This window comes from Colius striatus, chromosome 6 (assembly GCF_028858725.1).
Source record: "Colius striatus isolate bColStr4 chromosome 6, bColStr4.1.hap1, whole genome shotgun sequence".
NCBI lineage: Eukaryota > Metazoa > Chordata > Aves > Coliiformes > Coliidae > Colius > Colius striatus.
In genome coordinates, this window is record NC_084764.1 from 34114984 (window position 1) to 34134983 (window position 20000).

At 49.7% G+C, this 20000-nt stretch overlaps 2 protein-coding genes across 2 annotated transcripts; both read left to right on the plus strand.

Annotated features, from left to right (window-relative positions):
- Positions 1-585: 585 nt before the first annotated feature.
- On the plus strand, positions 586-9647 carry LRR1 (leucine rich repeat protein 1). Its single transcript, XM_061998425.1, has 4 exons — positions 586-798; positions 907-1005; positions 5536-6263; positions 8657-9647. The coding sequence occupies exons 1-4, from the start codon at positions 619-621 to the stop codon at positions 8907-8909; spliced, it is 1260 nt and encodes a 419-aa protein (XP_061854409.1). The 5' UTR covers positions 586-618; the 3' UTR covers positions 8910-9647.
- An 8243-nt stretch (positions 9648-17890) lies between these two features.
- Positions 17891-19411, plus strand: MGAT2 (alpha-1,6-mannosyl-glycoprotein 2-beta-N-acetylglucosaminyltransferase). Its single transcript, XM_010206149.2, has one exon. It carries the CDS (start codon positions 17955-17957, stop codon positions 19281-19283), a length of 1329 nt encoding a protein of 442 aa, XP_010204451.2. The 5' UTR covers positions 17891-17954; the 3' UTR covers positions 19284-19411.
- Positions 19412-20000: the final 589 nt, after the last annotated feature.

Consider the following 20000-nt stretch of genomic DNA (forward strand, 5'->3'; position numbering starts at 1 on the left):
TTTCTGGTGAAACTTGTGTTGCACTGTTACAAAACGCCCCAGATACGCCTGTAGTGCTGGCCCTGCAGCACAGAGCCGCTCGCCCTGCTGAGGAGCTGTGGCCCACCACTGCGGCCAGACAACCCGCCTGCTCGGTGCCATGTTCCTGCCGTCCTGCTCGGGCCCGTCCCTGCCTGTGTGCAGCACTCTGGGGCCGGCAGGGGCCGGCGTGCCCACAGGAGCGCTCCCCAGGAGCACAGGGTCTGCTCACGCCCACCGTGCCTTCAGCTTCTCCACGTTCCTTCGCGCCTGCTGCCTCTTCGTGCTTCTCGCAGCCTTGCCGAGCCGAGCCGAGCCGCCGCCTCCTGCAGGGGGCGCCGGCGCACACCCCCGCGCTGAGGGCCCCCTGCTCGGGCTGTCCGGTGCCGCCGCCGGTGTGGCCGCCACCACCGCCACCCCCCTCCCTCCCTGCCGTGCGAGCCCTCCCGCCGCGCGGCCCCGCGGCCCCTGCCCGCCCGCGGCGGCCGGTGAGAGGCGCGGCACGCAGGCGCGGCGGCGGGCGCCTGTGCGCGGGGCGCGCGGGAGGCCCCCGGGTGGTAACGGCGGCGGCGCCGCGAGTCGGCGGCGGGGCCCGCGGCGATGCGGCTGCAGTGCGAGGTGGAGGTGGTGAGCCGGCTGCTGCCCACCTGCGGGCTGCGGGGCCGCGGCCGCGGCACCAGGGCGCTCCTTTCGCTCGGCCGCCCGCCCGGGCGGGCGCGGGGCGGCGGCGTTTACCTCATGGTGTGCACGGCGCGGGACCGGGTCGGTACTCGCTACAAGGTGGGACGGTGACGGCGGGAATGGACCCAAAACGGGGTGGGGTGAGGGGGCGGCGAGGCGGGTTTCCTCGTCCCGCCGCAGCTGCTGAGCGCCCGCTGTGCCCCTTAGGTGCAGGAGAACATCGAGCGGTTCTTCACCCGGTTCGTGGAGGAGGGCAAGGCCACCCTGCGCCTGCGGGAGCCCGCCGTGGACGTCTGCCTCAGCAAGGTGTGTGCGGGGGCCGCGGCCGGGAGCCCGGCGAGGAATCGGGGCCGTGCCCGTGCTGGAAAGCGAGCGGCGTGCGGAGGCGGGAGCGGGGCTCGCCGGGGCGCTGGGCGGGCTCCGGAGGGTCCCCGTGCTGCCCGCCCGGGGTCCAACCCACCACACAGGCACTAAGCCTTGTTATAACAGTCTTCTTTGGTGTAGGGAGGTGTAAATGAGGCAGCATGAGGGAGCTTGGCTTGGTACGTCCTAACAGGTGACAGCGGGAAGGGAGGCGTAAGGGGGCTCAGTCACTTTGTGCCGGGAAGGCTCAGTTCAGCCTCTTTGCTGGGCTGTGTTCCAGTTCTCCCTTCAGAGAAACAGCAGGAGCAGAAAAATCCTTTTTTTTTCATGTTGTCTCTTGTTTAGAGAAAAAAACCTTTTTTTTCATTTGCCTTTATCTTGTTCTGGCTGTAAATTCTGTGAGGCACTTACTGCTTAGAGCCTTTCTGATGAGGAAAAGAAAACGAGAATACTTTTTTTTTTGTAATCAACAAGCAGTGTGTCCACTGGGGTTTTCAAAGCTGGAGGCATGGGATGTGGATCAGTAACACAGGCACCATCTCACCTTATTGCTTAGCTGGTAGCAGGACTCACCAGTATATTTATTTACAGTTTGTAACACTTGAGAGCTTCCAACTCTGCTTTTATTAATGGTAAAATCCCCCAAAGAATCACAAATTAATGTTCAATTTATTTGTTTTTCTGTGCCTATTCCAGTAATCTTTTGTAGCCCTTGTAGAAGAGGAAATCAGGACAGCCTTTCTAAAACCTTGGGGTTAGGATATGTAAATAAAAGGAAGTCATTGACTGGAAAATCGTTTAGACGTTCTGTTGGATCTGTGGTTGTTTGGCTTGAAGGAGATCCTTTTGGATGTCAGATTGAGCAGCTGTAGTGACGACAGGAGATGCAGGATCTTCACAAGCAGAGTGCTTTCTCAAAGGGCTTGAGGAGAAGGGGTGGTGAAACTGCAGCTGCAACAGGCTCTGACAACAGTCCTACCAGAGTGGAGTGGAGCTTGGGGCAAGATGCAAGGTCTGCTTGAGAAACAATATGAACAAATCTGTACTCGGGACAGTGCATTACTGAAAAGGAAACAAATACAACCCAAGAAGCAAGATAAAGCACTTATTTTGTTTGGAATAAGAGCAGTAACTGAATAGAAGCCTGAATGTAGTTGTGGTAGCCTAAGACTTTGCAGAATGTGGCACAGTGCTATAGTTGTAAGGAAGTACCTTGTCTGGGCAAGAGCGTAGGCTGTGGTAGTAAGGAAAGCAGCCTTGGTTTGATAATGAGAGCAGTTCACCTTACAGGCTTAGGTGGAAAAGAAGCAGTATGTGTCCAAATTAAGGTTTTCTTGTCAGAAGCAAATGTGGTCAGTATCTCACAGAAAACTCGGGTTTTCTTTTTTTCTCCTGTTTAAGGCACATTACATTAGATGCAGAATAACTTCTTGTCCTGAATCCTTTACTCTGAACACTTCTGCTGGAGCTTGAGTACTCAGAAAGTTCTCTCTCAGCACACAGGTACAAAAGCAGGCCTGTTATGAGAGGATCTGCCAGTAGTATAAACTTACAAGAGCAAAGAACTGAGTCTTAGTGCTATGAGATGTGATTTAGACCATTTTGAGAGCCTGTAAGGAAGCTGTGACAGACATTCTTTCGGTATGGGTAGTAACTTAGTTAGCAACTACATGTGTTGTTTTCTGTTTGAGAAGATAGTCCATGATGATGTTAGACTGAAAAGAAAGTCTCATCGAAGCCTACTGAACCAGGAGTTAGAATAACAACCAGAGTTGTTCTGAGGAGGCTGAATCCTCACTCCCCTTTTTAAGATAAGGCTTACCCTCGTACTGGGGAGCTCCAGGAACAAATCCACTAAACTCTTCCAAAGCCAGTAATATTATATATTGTTCTTAAATGCTTCAAATTCAGGAACCAATTTAAGGTGGCTGCTAACTTTTCTGTACTGTTTCTGCTAGTCTTTCATGATCTCATTACAGAAGGGCAAAAGCTTTGAGAAAAGCCATTTGTAGGTATGACTGTACCAGCTGTGCACCACTGTCATGCAAAACCCCACTCTTAATACTCTGCCAGGCAATATGAGTGGCTGCATTCAGCCACATCAGAAATTAAGATGAGATATGTCAGTCTAGAACATTCAACCCTGGAGCAAAAATAATCAAGTCACCATGGGTTTGGGGTTTTTTTCCCCCTTCAGCAAGCCTGTGCCTGCTGTGTTGCACACAAGGTCTGAAATCCATGTAATCTCTGACTGTTGTGTCATCACTCATTTAGTTCTGAAAGAAGAACTACTAAGGCATCAACATAGATTAAACTCTTTTTCTCTGACACCTTTTATGTGGCTGACACTTCAGACTTGGGTCCTGACCTCTTCCAACTAATTCTTTGCTTTTATTTTTCTTAGGTGTGTCTTAGTGTTTTTCTCAACACACTTGAGTTTTATCAACAACAAGGTTTACAGATACTTCTTTGCCTTTATGGAGGAATTCTGAAGGAAAGTTGTCTCAGGGATCCAGAACACAAAGTATTCTTATTTTGAGGTCATGTGGACAGCCCATAAACTACTTCTTAACAACCTTAGAGCTTTTGGGTGGAATAAACAAGTTATCTATTGGGTCTCAGGCTTTGAGATCAAAGAAACATAGCCTGTAGTTCAAATCTAATATATAGTTATGTATTTTCATAGAATCCCAGCATGGTGGGAGTGGGAAGGGCCCTGCAGAACTCATTCAGCCCAACCCCCTGCTAAAGCAGCTTCCCCTCCATCAGGGGGCACAGGAACGTGTCCAGGCAGGTTTGGAAACCTCCCGAGAAGGAGCCTCCACACCCTCCCTGGGAAGCCTGGGCCAGGGCTCCCTCACCTCAACAGCAAACAAGTTTTTCCTTCTGTTTAAGCGGAACTTTTTGTGTTCCAGCTTGTGTCTGTTACCCCTTGTCCTGTCATTTGAGACAACAGAAAAAAGTGCTGCCTCATTGTCTTGACAAACACCTTTCAAATACTTACAAGTGTTGATGACATCTGCCCTCAGTCTTGTCTAGGCTGATCAGCCCCAGGTCCCGAAGCTTTTCCTGTTATTCTGTTTTCAGACCAAGTTTTTCTTGGTCTTTGCAGAGCTGCAGGGCTTTTTCTCCTTCTTTCCAAATGGAATTAGCTACTTATTACCCTCGGAGATGTGATAAATCTATCTGTAGTCATGGGGAGTCCCATAGCCAAATGTTTTAGTCAGATTGGCTGAGATATGAATGGTGGTGGTGTTTGATACTGAGATATCAAACTCACTTGATATCACTTCAGGAGCGAAAAGAATAGGTGTGCAGGGCATGCTTAAGGAGAACAGGAATTTTAGGTTACTGGTGCAGTCAAGTATGTTTGAGCTTTGTTTTTATTTCTATCACTTTAGCATCCAGAAGTCTCCATGATTGTTGCTCTGTTGTGCTAGATGCTTATAGCATATTACGTAAGCTGTTTCTGGACCCTCTAGAGTTTGATACAATTTAGGAGCAAAATCATCTTTCAGGTACAGAAATGAGTGCTGCCAGGCTTGCGCAAGTTACAGCTGGGAGCAGAGTGCTGACCTCCTGACTTGCAGAGCCGTGCCAAAACTCCAAGTTTGTTCTTTGCTGCCATGGGAGATGACTTTCACTTGCATGGATGCATCATGCTGTTTATTTTAGAGTTCACTTTGCAGCCTAGTGTCTGCCAGCTGCACTGTCACCTTGACTCGGGACCTGCTGCGAAATTCAGAAGACAAATATTTGGTCACGCTCATAATCATAAGAGTTAATTATATCAGTACAACAAATGTATCACAGCCTTCTTGACTTTTATTTAAAATACAGATCATCTGATACTGTATTGATTTGACTCTCTGTCCTTACTGCCATTGTATTCTATTCCACATAAAGCAAAATTGGACCATTGTTTGCAGGACTGCTGATGATTACCCTCATGTTTGATGCTGGCACAACCAAACAGGGTTCTGTGTGACCAGAAGCACTTCCTTAACCTGTCTTGCAGCTTTCCACCTTCCTTGATGCTGAATTTAACCTCGGCTTCCAGCCTTGTCCTTCCTCAACTTTCAGAAGTGATTGCCTGAAGTTTCAGATCCGATTTTTCCCATGTGTGTCTTTATAAACTATCCCTTTCAGGTGTTACAGGTTAGGAAGGTTAGAGGGATTCGGGCCTTTTCTCTGTACTTTGTTCAGTGAACTCAGTGCTTTGTTCCTTTACTGAACGATGCAGTTGGTTTGATCTAGATTGTTCAGAGAGGTCGTAACTTCTCATTCAGATTGCATGCCATTTGTTCCTAAATACTGTAAACATCACTTCAACCTAATAAGCAGTTGTTTCCCATGTCATTGCCCTGCTGACTTAGTACCTCCCGATACACGTACAAAATAGTTCAGAAAGTGTGAGTGCAAATGAGCGTAAGAACAATGTGCTTTTAGTTCCATATTTGTGTTTTTCTGTAGGCAAATGCCAGCAATTTGAAGAGTTTCCTTTCAGCTGTGAGACTGGCTCACCAAGGGACCGACGCAGGAGCTCTCCCGCTCTCATCTCTGGTACCAGCAAAGACCTCAGAAGTTGAAAAACCCAAGACAAAAATGATCATAACTTCAAGAAGGGACTATCCTCTCACCAAGAACTTCCCTTACTCCCTCGAACATCTCCAAGCCTCCTACTGCAAACTGGCTCGCATCGACATGCGCGTGCTCTGCTTGAAGAAACTCCGGAAACTGGACCTAAGTCATAATCACATCAAGCAGCTGCCAGCCACTATTGGTGACCTGACGTGTCTTCAGGAGCTGAATCTGCACGACAATCACCTGGAGTCCTTCAGTGGGGCTCTGTGCAACTCCACCCTTCAGAAATCCCTACAGTTCTTGGACCTCAGCCAAAACAAAATCAAGGCACTTCCCATTCAGTTTTGCCAGCTGCGAGAACTCGTTAATTTGAAGCTGGATGACAATGAGTTGATTAGGCTGCCCTTCAAGATCGGCCAGTTGGATCGTCTACGCTTTCTGTCAGCAGCTAGAAACAAACTTCCTTTCTTGCCCAGCGATTTTAGGAAACTCTGTCTTGAGAACTTGGACCTCTTTGGAAATCCTTTTGAGCAGCCTAACCTGCTTGTTCCCAACATACAGCTGAAAATACCTTTGACTCTGTTAGAGTGTGCTGCAAGGGCAACCCTGAATCACAGGTAAGAGCAGCATGGTGGGTACATATCACACCTCCTCCATTTCAGACCTCTCAAGCCTAAACAGATTTTTTTCCTGTCAGTGGCTATAGTTGCTCTTCACCCATTAAAAATCTTAAGGTTAAAGTTGCTTTGAATTCCGCTCTTAAAATCATCCCTTTGTTATACGGGATAGTGCAGTAAATTGGTGACTCACAGGCCCTGAGAGAAAGCTGTAGGTTGAAGTGGATTTACCCACAGAATGAGAGTACCATAACAGAATACTCTTGCCCAGCAATCCTGAACCATTTCTGGCCTTTTATGTTTGAGGAGTTTCCGTTACAGTGGATTTTATGGCACTTGACCATATTTTGTGTTGGGCTGTAGCTTGGAACTTGCTTTCAAACATGGTTGCCTTCCTCTTGTGCTCACATTAAACTGCTTATGTGGAGAAGCCCAGTTCTGAGGTACCTCTAAAATCGTTGTTTCACTATGTAAATGGCATCTTTGCCAGGCTGCTGTTTGTTACCAGTTTTCTCCCCTTCCTCCATGCTGCTTAAGTAGCTCTGTCTGCATGCTGCTGCCTGGGATCCTTCTGGGGCCAGCTGCTGTTACTCCCACCCTGTTCTGGGCAGGAAGTGAGCAAGAATATGAAGAGTCTTGTGTACAGAAAGGGGGTGAGTGACAGACTTGAAGTGTTCCTCATTTACACTCTGCCCGTTCCTGCCTTCGGGGTGGGGAGTGTCCTGTAAACCTGGGCTAAATGCTCAGCAGTCCATGCTGAAGGTCTCCACAGGTATGCACGGCACACCCTGGAAATGAACTGAGCAACCAAATGTTCTGCTTCAAATCTTACCCACTTCTGACATTGCTGTTTTTATTAGAGTCATTAAACTCCACATGTCTGTAGGAATTGCAGTGGGTTTGACAGAAATATTATGAAGGCATGTTTTGTTTTGTTTTCTGGAGACTGTAATCCCTCAATCACTGGTCAGATTTTGGTGCTTGGTTACCAGAGGAGTACCTGAGGACAGGTAGTCATTAACGCAGCGTGTGGCCTCCATACAGTGGGCTTTAAGAAAATGGCACCACACAGAACAAAACACATTTTCTGCTCCAGGTTTCAATGAGATAAGGGGCAGTGGAAACAGTCCTCTTGCCCATGGGCCTGATGATCGAGTGACAGCATTGGTCAGAGCAGTCCTGATCAGCTTAAATAGAAGAGAAAAAAAAAACAAGTCTAGCAAGTGGGCAACAGACATTCTGTCTGGCATTCACTGGATGTGAGAATTAACAAAGAATGAGGTACAGGAGTGATGACAGGCTGTAAAAACCTTGAGAAGGAAGAAAGCAGAAGTAGGGAAGATGCAAAAAGCAAATGTTTGTTTGGAAATCCACCTTCATAGTGGCATTCTGGGCAAGTACCAGAGCTGTGATTATACCTTTCCTGACCAGAAATAAAAGAAGTTCTGAAAAAAAAAAAACCACAGGAGTGAAGGATGGTGTGCAGAAAGATTTGTGAATATGTAGGTGTAGTCAGGATGTGAGTCAGCGTGAGCTCTCCTGTGAGTCTGGAGTGACAGCTGAGCACTGGCGGTACCCACACTTCAAAGTCAGTTCTGCCAAGTGCTTTGAGGAAATGGTGTGTTTTGTAGCCCAAACACAGTGCTGCTCTGCTGTGGATTTAACAAGCAGCAGTTCTTGTTCCTGTCTCTGGATGTCATCATTGGCACGGTGGATGAAAAGAGCGGTGTATCAAGAGAACCTTCACTTACTGGCTGTGATGTAGTGCTGCTATAAAAAGGCTCATTTTTATCTCCTATCTCCTCTGGATATGGTGCTTTTATACTACTACCACTCCATATTACAGAATGAGGAGTAAATTTTGTCAGGCCAGGGTTAAGTACCATGATCTTCCTGGCAAATAGGAGGGAAGAGCAGCGAGTGCCCAGTTGTCTCATTATGGCTGCCCCATCCCTGTAAACATTCAAGGGCAGGTCAGACAGGGCTCAGAGCAACCTGATCTGGTGGAAAATGTCCCTGCCCATGGCAGGGGGTTGAATGAGATGAGCTTTGAGGTCCTTTCCAACCCAAACTATTCTGTGATTCTATGATTCTTTTTAATCTCCTTTTTAATTCTCTGTCACTGTGATAGAGGCTGCTATGGTTCGTGTGAACCGGTTCTTGTTGCAGTGTCTGATGGAGTTCAGGGCCTTGGTACTTGGGGGTCAGTAATGTGGTTGCATGTTGTAGTGACTGTCTTGGAAAGTAGTATTTCATTCCAAAATGTCAAGCCTATCTTGTCTGTGATCTTGGAAGAGCATTTCTTGCAAGCAGTGCATATGGTGTGTCGCTGTGTTTGAGTGGCATCGGCTAATTCTGTAGCAAATTCACACTTAACTCCTCTTGTTCAACAGAATCCCTTATGGTTGTCATCTCCTTCCATCTCACCTTTGTGAAGATCTGGAAGTGGCTAAAACCTGCCAGTGCGGAAGCGCCTGTCTGAGCAGCTTCATTCAGATCACGGTGACCATGAATCTCCATCACGTAGCTCACACTGTGGTCCTCGTGGATAACATGGGAGGTACGGAGGCACCCGTCATCTGCTACTTCTGCTCTCTAGACTGCTATTCCCAGTTCCTGGACAGGTACCTGCAGAGTAATGGGTGACCCTTACTGGGCACAAAAGCTCTGCCTGAAGTCCTGTCCAGTGACAGAGGAGTCTGAAATGGTTTTCTGCTTGTTGCCCACACATACTGTCACAGGATAGCAAACGTCAGTCTTGCAGTGAGAGACACTGTCAGCCTGATCCGATCGCCTGAGTATTCTTCCACTGCTAGGATCTCATTGGTTGGAACAAAAAGCAATGTGTAGCTTGAATGAATCTTCCTCAGAATGTATTTTGCTTCCTTTTTCCTGTTACTGTGAGTTCTGGTGTGTTCCCTTTGTTTTGTGGTGCCAGTGGTTTCTCCTGGCTAGGAGAAGGAAGGTGACCACCTAATCAAAGTGCTTAGCTTACTCACACTTGAGGCTCTGAACTCTGCCAGCAGATGAGTGTTTTATCACTGAGCTGAGCCCTTCCCACCTTGTTCACTGTCAAGCAGCTTGGTGGGCTGCTGTGAGAAGAGATTGTGGTGTGAGCAGTTCGAAACTGGTCATGTCAGTCCAGGTGTTTCTTGATAAAAAAGTTCTGTTGCAGCGTTCTGACCTCAGGCAGGGACCAGCATTGCTGGGTTTTTTTACCAGAGCAAATGTTTTGGGGTTTATCTCTTTGTGATACAAGAAATGTCTTTTTCTATATATATGTGACCGAAACTTTTTGTTTCTTAATTCTCATGTTTTAAAGTTCCTTGAATTGTTCACTGTGTCTACTCATTAAACTTGGAAACCCTTCTGTGTACACATGAACTGTGCTTTCTGTCGTGAGCTTTTCATCCAGTGTATTCTAGGGATTAGCTCCTGGCCTTTTTTCTACTGAAGATACTGAAATGCTTGGGAGTATCCACACATCCTTATGTCACAGCTTGCCAGCTGGCCATGGCTGAAGTATTGGAACAGAAGCCTCTGGAGAAGCCTTTAGCATCCGTGGCTTGGGAACACTGTGATGACTGGGAGGGAGCTCGTTGCACTCTTACTTCTGAAGCAATATTGACTGCCCAGGAGTGAATCAGACACATTGTGTCTCCTGGGGTCACAGATAAGTACACTGCTATGGCAATTGTGTCTAGTTTCCATGGGAGAACAAGCATCTGCAGTTACTGAGTGCAGGAGAGATTGAGACTGGGCTTAGAATGGCAGCTAAACGCAATGTCCAGCACAAGGTGCAGCCTGAAAGGCAGCAGCAGGCTTTGGAAGAAGGCCCTGGCTTGCAGGTATCCCCTAACGTCTCCTACACAAGCACAACCTTCATCCACATTTCAAAAGTCACCAGTTTCAAACTCTTTCCTAATCTGAGGCATTCCCAGCACGATAAATACCAGAGCGTGCCCAGGGAAGGGCTTTGCTCTGACAAGGCTGAGGGACACACTTTCCTGCAGAAGAGGAACCTTTATTGTAGAGATGTTGAGGACTCATTAAAACTTTCTGCAAACATCGAAAGAACTTGACCATATTTGTAAAACTGTACCTTTCAAGAGACTACAGGAAGATTTGGATGAATCATTCCTTAGATGTTGCTTTTTAGCTGCAGAGAGCATGTGAGGGAGACAGCCAAGCGTGCCTGTTTACCTCACCCTGCGCTGCAGCACTAACCCTGCAAGGCTTTAAATAGTCCTGTGCTAATACTGGTGTAAAGGGAGAGAGATCCCATCCTCATTGCAGCAGCCTGAAGATTACTCATTGGGGAAAAATACCTTTTAGGTGGAGCCCATCATTAGGAGGAGGGAAGTGGAGTAGATGCGGAAATTTGTCATCCTGTGGGACTCCTCAGGAATTCTGGATGCAAACCTGTGGGTGTCTGGGCAGTGGCTGGGAGGACAAGGAGGAAACCCTGACCCAGGGTGCAAGCAGCCTGTGAGCAAGGGGTGGGCTCTGAAGTCCTTTTTGTGGGGGAATACTTTGCTGTCAGCTCTGCGTGTGCTGCTGGGTTTTCTTAAATCCTCTGTGTGTAGCCTGAGCTGCCATTGTCTCTGAAACGTATCGTCCTCAGCACTGACTTGGCTTCCCTTAGTCCACAGGTGCTGGCACAACATCGAGGAGGGGGCTGGAGCCCTGTTCTGCAGAGCTTCTTCCCCACCTGCCTCTGCATTAGTAGCAGAGCCCCTTCCAGCAGCACAGCAAGGTCTCCAGCACACTGTCATCTAGCCACAGAGGTCTAATGTGCAGGGGAGCTTTCTAAACTCCATGCTTTCCCACCTTCCAGCGAAAGAAAAGGGAAGTCTTGTGCAGCCAAGCAGAGGTGTCAAAGGTGACACCAAAGACACAAAGGATGAAAGAACAGACTCCCTTTGACAGATGATAAGCAAGTTTTAGTGAGAAACAGACCCGCCATTGTATAGTTATTATACAAGGAAAGGAAGGAAAGACCCCGTTGGTGTAAACTTTGCACAAACAGGATAAGCCAGTCTGGCGATGTGGGTGGGTGCCAGTCAGTGCTGAGCGTCCTGCTGCTGCTGACTGACAATAGCACAAATTGCAGTTGTGACCATATGTGAACAAACTGAGTTAAAGTGTACCTCAAACAACCACCAGAGACCTTTCCCCAAATTCAGTAACATATGCATTAGCTTTCTATGAATATTTTTCTTTTTGTCTATAATGAGTGTGGTTTTGTCACTCAATGTGCACATTAAAAGGAGAGATTCCCCACGCACCTAGCACTGCAATAAACCAGTGTCAGCTTCCTAAACTCATGTGGTTTGGAGAGTTTCCTGGGTTTGGATTTTCAATGACAGAGTTTGGTGACTCAGGTGGGACCAGAGAGATGGATTCTGAACGTCCCAGAGGAATTGTGAGAACCCCAACAGTCACTGGTTTCGGGGGGGCCCTGCAGGTCCCTGCTGAGAGGAGTTTCTGCAGCAGCTCTCTGGGAGATGAACGACATCGGTAACAAGGCTTGGTTGGTTGCAAGTGAGTCACATCTCAATTAAGCAGGTGTTATTGAGCTATTGGCTTTGGTATCTGGTGTTTTGGGATGCCCAGAGTTGGTATTTGCGTTGCACAATCAGTAACCTGTTTGAGTATTTTATTTGTGGTAATTGTAAACCTTCGTGACGTGGGAGCTGGACAAGCTGTTGAAGGGGAAACTGTTACATGCTCTCCCTTGGGTTCTTGGGTTGGAACAAATTTGGTGGTGACTCTAGTCATTGGTGGCCACTGTATACTTTATGCAATCAAGTAAAGTGGCCTGATAGATTTTAAACACCCCATTGCTCAATGAGAAAAGGAGTCAAAAGATAACACTATGTTGCAATTAATGGTGGCCTGGGTGTAAAAAGACTGTCCAGAACTTCCAGGAGTGAGAGAAGCACATCAAAAATAAAAGAAAAACCTCAACAAATGAATGACTGGTATGTGGTAACCACCAGAAAGGAGCTGCTCACAAATGAATGTGAAAACCTAGAGGGGAAATTTTAGCTGCAGCAGTTGTAATTTAACTGAAGGCACCTGCAGAGCCAGTCTCTGCACCAGCCTCCCCTCTGCTGGCTTTTCCAGCCAGCATGTCCGTGTGAAATGTTTTACAGCCAGTTGTGTGAATGTGTATGAAAGGTTTTAACCCCCTTCCAGTGTTACACATGTGAGGAAATCAGTGCCCAGATTATGGAAAAATGTAGGTAATGTGTGTCATTATTTTGCAATATTTGCTCAAGATATAATCTTGAGTCGATGTTAATGTGTGATTGGAAGTTCTTCTGTCCAGAGAGAAAGAGAATTGGCAAGAACGTGAAATGAACCCCCTAGACAGGGAAAAATCACTTTTGCTCTAATTGGGATCATAATAAATAGATAATTTGTTGAACAATGGATATAAATCTGATATATATGATTAAAGTTTGCAAAGAGATAAGAGTAAATTGAACTAAAAGTACAAAAATGTAGACAGAGGCCAGAGGAACACCCCAGCAGCCTTGGGGGAAGATTGCAACAGGCCTTGTTAATCTATGGGAAAACAAATCTCCAGAATTTTGGTAATGAATGGGCAGCCAGTGTGTTTGTAGGCATCAGACTCATCTGCAAGCATCCAATTGGGTGAGTTCACCTGAGAACTTTGGAGATCAGAGGTGCTGGGCAGGACTGTACTTGTACAATGTGTAGATGATATTTACTAGCAAGATATATGGAAATTGATTAAGAGATACCATTTGTTTATGTACTGCTTTAGCAAGAAAAAAAGAGTTGCTACAAAGGATGCCAAAGGGCTGCCTGTGCTGCTGAAAGTGTTGAAATGGAAAAGGAATGAAAACCAAGACTGTGATACATAAGTGTTAAGGACAATTACAGAGGCTGAGGATGTGCAGATATTGGTCCCAAAGGGGATCCCAGTAAATGTGAATGAAATGGAGTAGGTCTAGAAAGGGGGTTAACAGCACCCCTGTAGGTCCTAGTCAGGAGAGGGTTTTGCAGGAAAGAAAGACACTGGGAAAAATAGTGAAAGGCATGGCTGGAATCAGATGTTAACTTGGTTGTGCAGGGGCATCTGGTACCGACGGAAGGGGACTGGGAAAAGACTGGAAAACAACCCCAGCAGAGCCCCTGGCTGTAATAAAGTTAGAGAATGAGAAAGTGAAATTTTTAGTAGCTACTGGAGCTACATATTTAGTATAAAATAAACATAGTTTATGATAGTTTAAATAAAGTATTATTGGTGCCATGGGGAGAAAGGAAGACAGGCATTTCTTTCAAATTTGGAACTGAGAAGCAAGCAGGTGTTTACCCATCACTTTCTTTCTATACCTGACTGCCCTGTGCCTTGCTGGGCAGATAGATGCTTGGTGAGCTCACTGTGCAAATTACCTTTGACAAGGGGAAAACTCAAGTAGAAGATTAAGGCCCTGGAGGCCCAAGTGTTTATGTTGCAGGATGAAGCTGGTATGGGAACATAACAGAAGATTGATGAGGATGATTGTAAACACACTCAAGTGACCCACAGCCAGGGTGTCCAACAACACAGATATTGTCGATGCTCATTGTTGCTTAGCCCTGTGTGCTTGGCAATTAGAACATCCCTGGTTACATAACATGGGCCTGTGATGGACTGGGAGGCACCTATGAGACAGTCTCAAGATTCTTGCCCTGCTGTGGGAACGGTCAAAGCAGAGTGGAAAATTACACCTAAAAACCCATCCCTGGTTCACAGGCAACAGCAGCAGGTTCTACATGTTTGCCTTTTCACTCTGCTGCTGGCAGGACCGAGCTCCACGGTGCTGCATCCCCACTCAGTGCCTCTGCCCAGGAGCTGCTTCGGACATCTGCCAGATCATGAGGTAATGAGAATAAATTTGCCCTTGGTATTTTATCTGTGGTTCTGTGGTTGTTCCTGTCTGGGTCGGCTCACACAGCTGGGATCCCAAAACCTTGGTGTTCAGGATGAGCTAGTACAGTCAGCTCTTGCTGACTGCTGTTAGCTGACAATGACACAAGCTGTGGAGGCAAGACTTGGAGAGGATCACAGTTTGGTTCTGCCAGTACTGGTAAAACAGATTTTGTGAAGGCTCTTGGACACCAGCTTGGCTGCTTCGTGGTGGTTTTCAACTGTGATGAAACATAGGACTTCCAGGGAACAAGATGTATCTTTGTGGGACTTTGTCAAGTGGGTACATGGCTGCGGGACTGCTTTGATGAGTTCAGCAGGTTGGAGGAGCTCTCTGCTGTCTCACAGCAAGTTCAGTGAATCCAGGAGGCCTCGTGAGAGCGTTCCAGCCCCTATGGCAAGGCTACAATGCCTGCTACTCGTGAACTGCTGAACAAACAAGTCAAAATGAGCCCTGGCATGGCCATCTTCATCACCATGAATCCTGGCTACACAGGCAGATTCTGCCTGATAATTTGAAGTTGTTCCTTAGCTTGGCAATGACAAAACCAGACCTTTGGGAGGGTATCGGAAGTATAGAAGATATGTAGATTGGTGCTTTAACTAGAGATAACATTAGCAGAGACAATTGGAGGTGCCCTAATGTCTTCCTAAACTCTACCTCGATTATGATAAAATAATACAAAACCCCCAAAATTCTTAGAGATTGTAGACAAGAAATTCCATCCCCGGGTTACACAATATGGGTCATGTCAGATGGATGTTGGAATACCTGACTACAACTTCATACAGTAACTAGACAAGTAGCCTTAGGATTATTGACCCTATGTCCTACATGGAAAAGGGTCCATGTTCGGAGAGACACCCCATGCACCCAGCACTGCCATAAACCAATGTCAGCTTCCTAAACTATCATTTGGTTTGGAGTGTTTCCTTGGTTACGATTTTTGGTAATGGGTACGTGATACCCCAGGTTCCCGTGGCAATCTGTTCAGCCAACTTCATTTTCTGTGTCTTGCAGTCAGGTACTCTCTGTCCTACAAAGCATTTGTTGTAGCAGGGTGAACTTCACTTGCAGCTCCATCCCAGAGGCAGCTCAGTGCTCGATGGGTGAGTTGGCATCTGTGTCTTGCAGAGGGGTGAGCAGCTTCAGCTGCTGTGCCTGTGCTCCAGCAGGTGGCAGGTGGTGAAAGAGCCATGAGACGAAGCCATTGGTCAGCGTTAGGTAAAGCCAAAGCAGAGATCACCCCTTCCAGGAACCTCTTCTCCAGAGGTTTTTCTTGCTTGCCCACCAGCAAGACAGCTGTGGTGTCTCCTAGGCCTCCTCCCTCCAGCTTCACACTGGGGAAGAGTCAGCTCGCAGACATGACCCCAGCGCTGATGGCAGAAGGTAGGCACAGCCCTGTTGTCTGATATGACAAGCACCAGAGCATGTGTGACCCAACTGCTGTGCCTCAGGCTTGTCCTGGGGAAAATGGGCAAAAAGTGTTTTTATAAGAAATTGTTCTATCTCATTTGTCACAGTTGATTCAACATCTGGTTGAATCAAACAGTTGCAGAGAGCAGCTTCTGTCTTTTAAGGAGGGCTCTTTTTTAATGTCTCACTGGAAAATCCTTCATCATCCAGGTGACTAAAAGGAGCTCGATGAGCTATGCTAATGCCTCTTTGCATCCCCACAATCCCCAGCCTCAGCTCAGGGGCAGCTGGGAGGTTCATAGAGGTTTTTGGAGGAAAACTGGCACAATTTCTGCAAGCGCAAAGTGGAGCCACAGTGGGGCTGAGCTCTCCTCCTCCTGCACGTCCCAGGGACCTGCGACAGTGACAGCGATGGTACATGAGCTTTGTGAGCACACCATGGCACAAAACCATCACCAGATGTGACAACTGGTCTGTGCCCACTGAAGAGAGGTACTGGGATGCAACATATGGAATTGCAAGAGAATTCTTGCAATTATTTGTAATTGTCAAATTATGTTATTATAGATTGTTCTTGTCATCTTGGAATGGTTATTATTTTCTTAACCCATTGCAGTTCTTGGAATTATTTTCTCATGCATTGTTTTTGCAAATCTAGAATTATTTCATCTTACATTATGCTTGCAACTTGTCCTTGCAGTTCTAGAATGACCTTATATCATTTAGAAAGGGAGAAAGGACACAGCCAGGAGGCAGGCTGAGAGGATGATGATCTGAGGGGATGGCAGGCTGAGGGGAAGTTGGCTGAGGTGCCAGTGCTCTGAGGCAATGGCAGGCTGAGCGGAAGGGGAGCTGTGGGGATGATGATCTGAGGGGATGACAGACTGAAGGGAGGTGGGCTGAGGTGATGGAGGAGGAGACAGGAGGAGGGCTGAGGCTGTGACGGACTGAGGGGAAGAGGGCTGACGTGATAGAGGTACTGAGGCAAAGATGGGCTGAGGTGATGGGCTGACAAGGCAGGCAGAAGAGAGGATGCCTTGAGGCGCCGTTGGGCTGAGCAGAAGGCGGGCTGAGGGCAGATGCCGTGAGGCGCCGTTGGGCCGAGCAGAAGGCGGGCTGAGGGCAGATGCCGTGAGGCGCCGTTGGGCCGAGCAGAAGGCGGGCTGAGGGCAGATGCCGTGAGGCGCCGTTGGGCCGAGCAGAAGGCGGGCTGAGGGCAGATGCCGTGAGGCGCCGTTGGGCCGAGCAGAAGGCGGGCTGAAGGGATATGCCGTGAGGCGCCGTTGGGCTGAGCAGAAGGCGGGCTGAAGGGATATGCCGTGAGGCGCCGTTGGGCCGAGCAGAAGGCGGGCTGAGGGCAGATGCCGTGAGGCGCCGTTGGGCCGAGCAGAAGGCGGGCTGAAGGGATATGCCGTGAGGCGCCGTTGGGCCGAGCAGAAGGCGGGCTGAGGGCAGATGCCGTGAGGCGCCGCTGGGCCGAGCAGAAGGCGGGCTGAAGGGATATGCCGTGAGGCGCCGTTGGGCTGAGCAGAAGGCGGGCTGAGGGCAGATGCCGTGAGGCGCCGCTGGGCCGAGCAGAGGGCGGGCTGAGGGCAGATGCCGTGAGGCGCCGTTGGGCTGAGCAGAAGGCGGGCTGAGGGCAGATGCCGTGAGGCGCCGTTGGGCAGAGCAGAAGGCGGGCTGAGGGCAGATGCCGTGAGGCGCCGTTGGGCTGAGCAGAAGGCGGGCTGAGGGCAGATGCCGTGAGGCGCCGTTGGGCTGAGCAGAAGGCGGGCTGAGGGCAGATGCCGTGAGGCGCCGTTGGGCTGAGCAGAAGGCGGGCTGAGGGCAGATGCCGTGAGGCGCCGCTGGGCCGAGCAGAGGGCGGGCTGAGGGCAGATGCCGTGAGGCGCCGTTGGGCTGAGCAGAAGGCGGGCTGAGGGCAGATGCCGTGAGGCGCCGTTGGGCAGAGCAGAAGGCGGGCTGAGGGCAGATGCCGTGAGGCGCCGTTGGGCTGAGCAGAAGGCGGGCTGAGGGCAGATGCCGTGAGGCGCCGTTGGGCTGAGCAGAAGGCGGGCTGAGGGCAGATGCCGTGAGGCGCCGTTGGGCTGAGCAGAAGGCGGGCTGCGGCTGCGCGGGCCCTCCCCCTACTGGCGGAAGACGGCGATGAGTGACGCCGCCGCTGACCAATCGAAAGGCGGCGGCGGAGACGGCGGCGGCCTATGCTGTGCGGCGACGTGGGCGCGTGGGGCGGTGGCAGCGCGCGCGCTGCCTGCGGGAGCAGGAGGAGCGGCGGCGGCGGCGGCGGCGGGAGGGTGGCGGAGAGCGGCGGCCGCCGCCGCCGGGAAGGATGCGGCTGCGGATCTACAAGCGGAAGGTGTTGCTGCTGGCGCTAGCGCTGGCGATCTGTGCGCTGGCGCTGTGGGGAAGCGGCGGCGGCGGGCGGAGGCGGCAGCAGCAGCAGCAGCAACGGGGCGGTACCGGTACCACCGGGGAGCCACCGCGGGTCAGCGAACCGCCGCCGCGCCGCCCCGCTATGAACGTCTCGGCTGCATCTCTGGCACCGCCGGTGCTTACTGAGAACGGGACGCTGAGTTACCGCTCGCTCGTTTACCGGCTGAACTTCGACCAGCCGGTGCGGAACGCCGGGCGCTTCCCGGCGCAGTCCGCAGCCGCCGCCGACGTGGTGCTGGTGGTGCAGGTACACGATCGAGCCGAGCACCTGCGGCTGCTGCTGGAGTCGCTGCGACGGGCACGGGGAGTGGAGAACGTGCTGCTGGTGCTGAGCCACGACCTGTGGGCCGAGGAGCTCAACCAGCTGGCGGCACAAGTGGACTTCTGCCCTGTCCTGCAGGTCTTCTTCCCCTTCAGCATCCAGCTTTACCCACGCGAGTTCCCCGGCCACGACCCCCGCGACTGTCCCCGTGACGTGGGCAAGGCAGCGGCCCTGCGCCTGGGCTGCATCAACGCTGAGTACCCCGACTCCTTTGGGCACTACCGCGAAGCTCGCTTCTCCCAGACCAAGCACCACTGGTGGTGGAAGCTACATTTCGTCTGGGAGCGGGTGCGGGCGCTGCGGGACCATGCCGGTCCTGTCCTCTTCCTGGAGGAGGACCACTACCTGGCACCTGACTTCTACCACGTCCTCAAAAAGCTCTGGGCCCTGCGTGAGCAGGAGTGCCCCGAGTGCCAGATTGTCTCCCTGGGCACCTACAGCCCTGTCCGTGGTGGCTTTGCTGGCCGTGCTGACAAGGTGGAGATGAAGACGTGGAAGTCCACCGAGCACAACATGGGCATGGCCTTTGGTAGAGACACCTACCAGAAGCTCATTGAGTGCACGGATGCCTTCTGCACCTATGATGACTACAACTGGGACTGGACTCTGCAGCACCTGACTGTGTCTTGTCTTCCAAAGTTCTGGAAAGTGCTGGTTCCCGAAATCCCCAGGATTTTTCACACAGGGGACTGTGGCATGCACCACAAGAAATCCTGCAGACCGTCCACCCAGAGTGCCAAAATCTACTCCCTCTTGAACAGCAACCAGCAGTACCTGTTTCCTGAAACAATGACTGTCAGTAAAAGGTACTCCATGGCACCCCTTTCCCCTCATGTGAAAAACGGAGGCTGGGGAGATATTAGGGACCATGAACTCTGTAAAAGTTACCGCAGACTTCAGTGAGGATCATTCTCACAGCCTTTTTCTTTTTGAGTTGATCCATACTGTCTTTTACAGGCACACGTGTATAAAAAAAAGCATTTATGAGTTGGTTTCTGCTTTAATATGAATAAACATTCTTGTAAAAGGTGTCCCAAAATAGTAATCGTTCCTGTTCAGCAACCACACTCTGGAAATGGGTTACTGGCTGCTGCTGGGCTGCTCGGAGCAGCCCCTACGCAAGAAGTGACCGCTGCTGTGTCTGCTGGGAGGAGAAGGACAAAACTTGTATTGAAGTGCATCTTTTCTGGTGCTTATCATGCTCTGGGGTGGGATTTTCCCCCGTGGGGCTGCCTCGGGTCCCACTGGCTGTGCCATCCTGCCTGGCGTCGCCTCGTGCCCCATCCCTGCGTCCCGGCTTGGTTGCGATGTGTTGATGGATATATGAAGGATTAAAAAAAAATCATTGTTTTTACTACAATGTAGAGAAAGATATGATTTTTTTAGTTCTGCCGAAATAAAATTCAGTTGTTTTGTAATAGCAGAGAAGTTCTTCATTCTCAGAAAATGATGATGTTGCCTTGGGTCACTAGAAAGTCAGACCAGGGACGGGGAGGGTCTTTAATCTAGAGGGCTGAACCCATGCTGTCCCCTGCCCTAGTGATGAGCATTACTTATCAATTGAGTCAGAGTAACAAATGAGTGGCAGGGCACTGCTTTTTGGTTGGTAAAGAAACCCCA

Bases quoted from the DNA above. Each gene is read 5' to 3' on its own strand.
- LRR1 (XM_061998425.1), top strand. From the start codon at position 619: ATGCGGCTGCAGTGCGAGGTGGAGGTGGTGAGCCGGCTGCTGCCCACC. The intron at 799-906 runs GTGGGACGGTGA...TGTGCCCCTTAG, and splicing joins GGGTCGGTACTCGCTACAAG to GTGCAGGAGAACATCGAGCG. The intron at 1,006-5,535 runs GTGTGTGCGGGG...GTTTTTCTGTAG, and splicing joins TGGACGTCTGCCTCAGCAAG to GCAAATGCCAGCAATTTGAA.
- MGAT2 (XM_010206149.2), top strand. From the start codon at position 17,955: ATGCGGCTGCGGATCTACAAGCGGAAGGTGTTGCTGCTGGCGCTAGCG.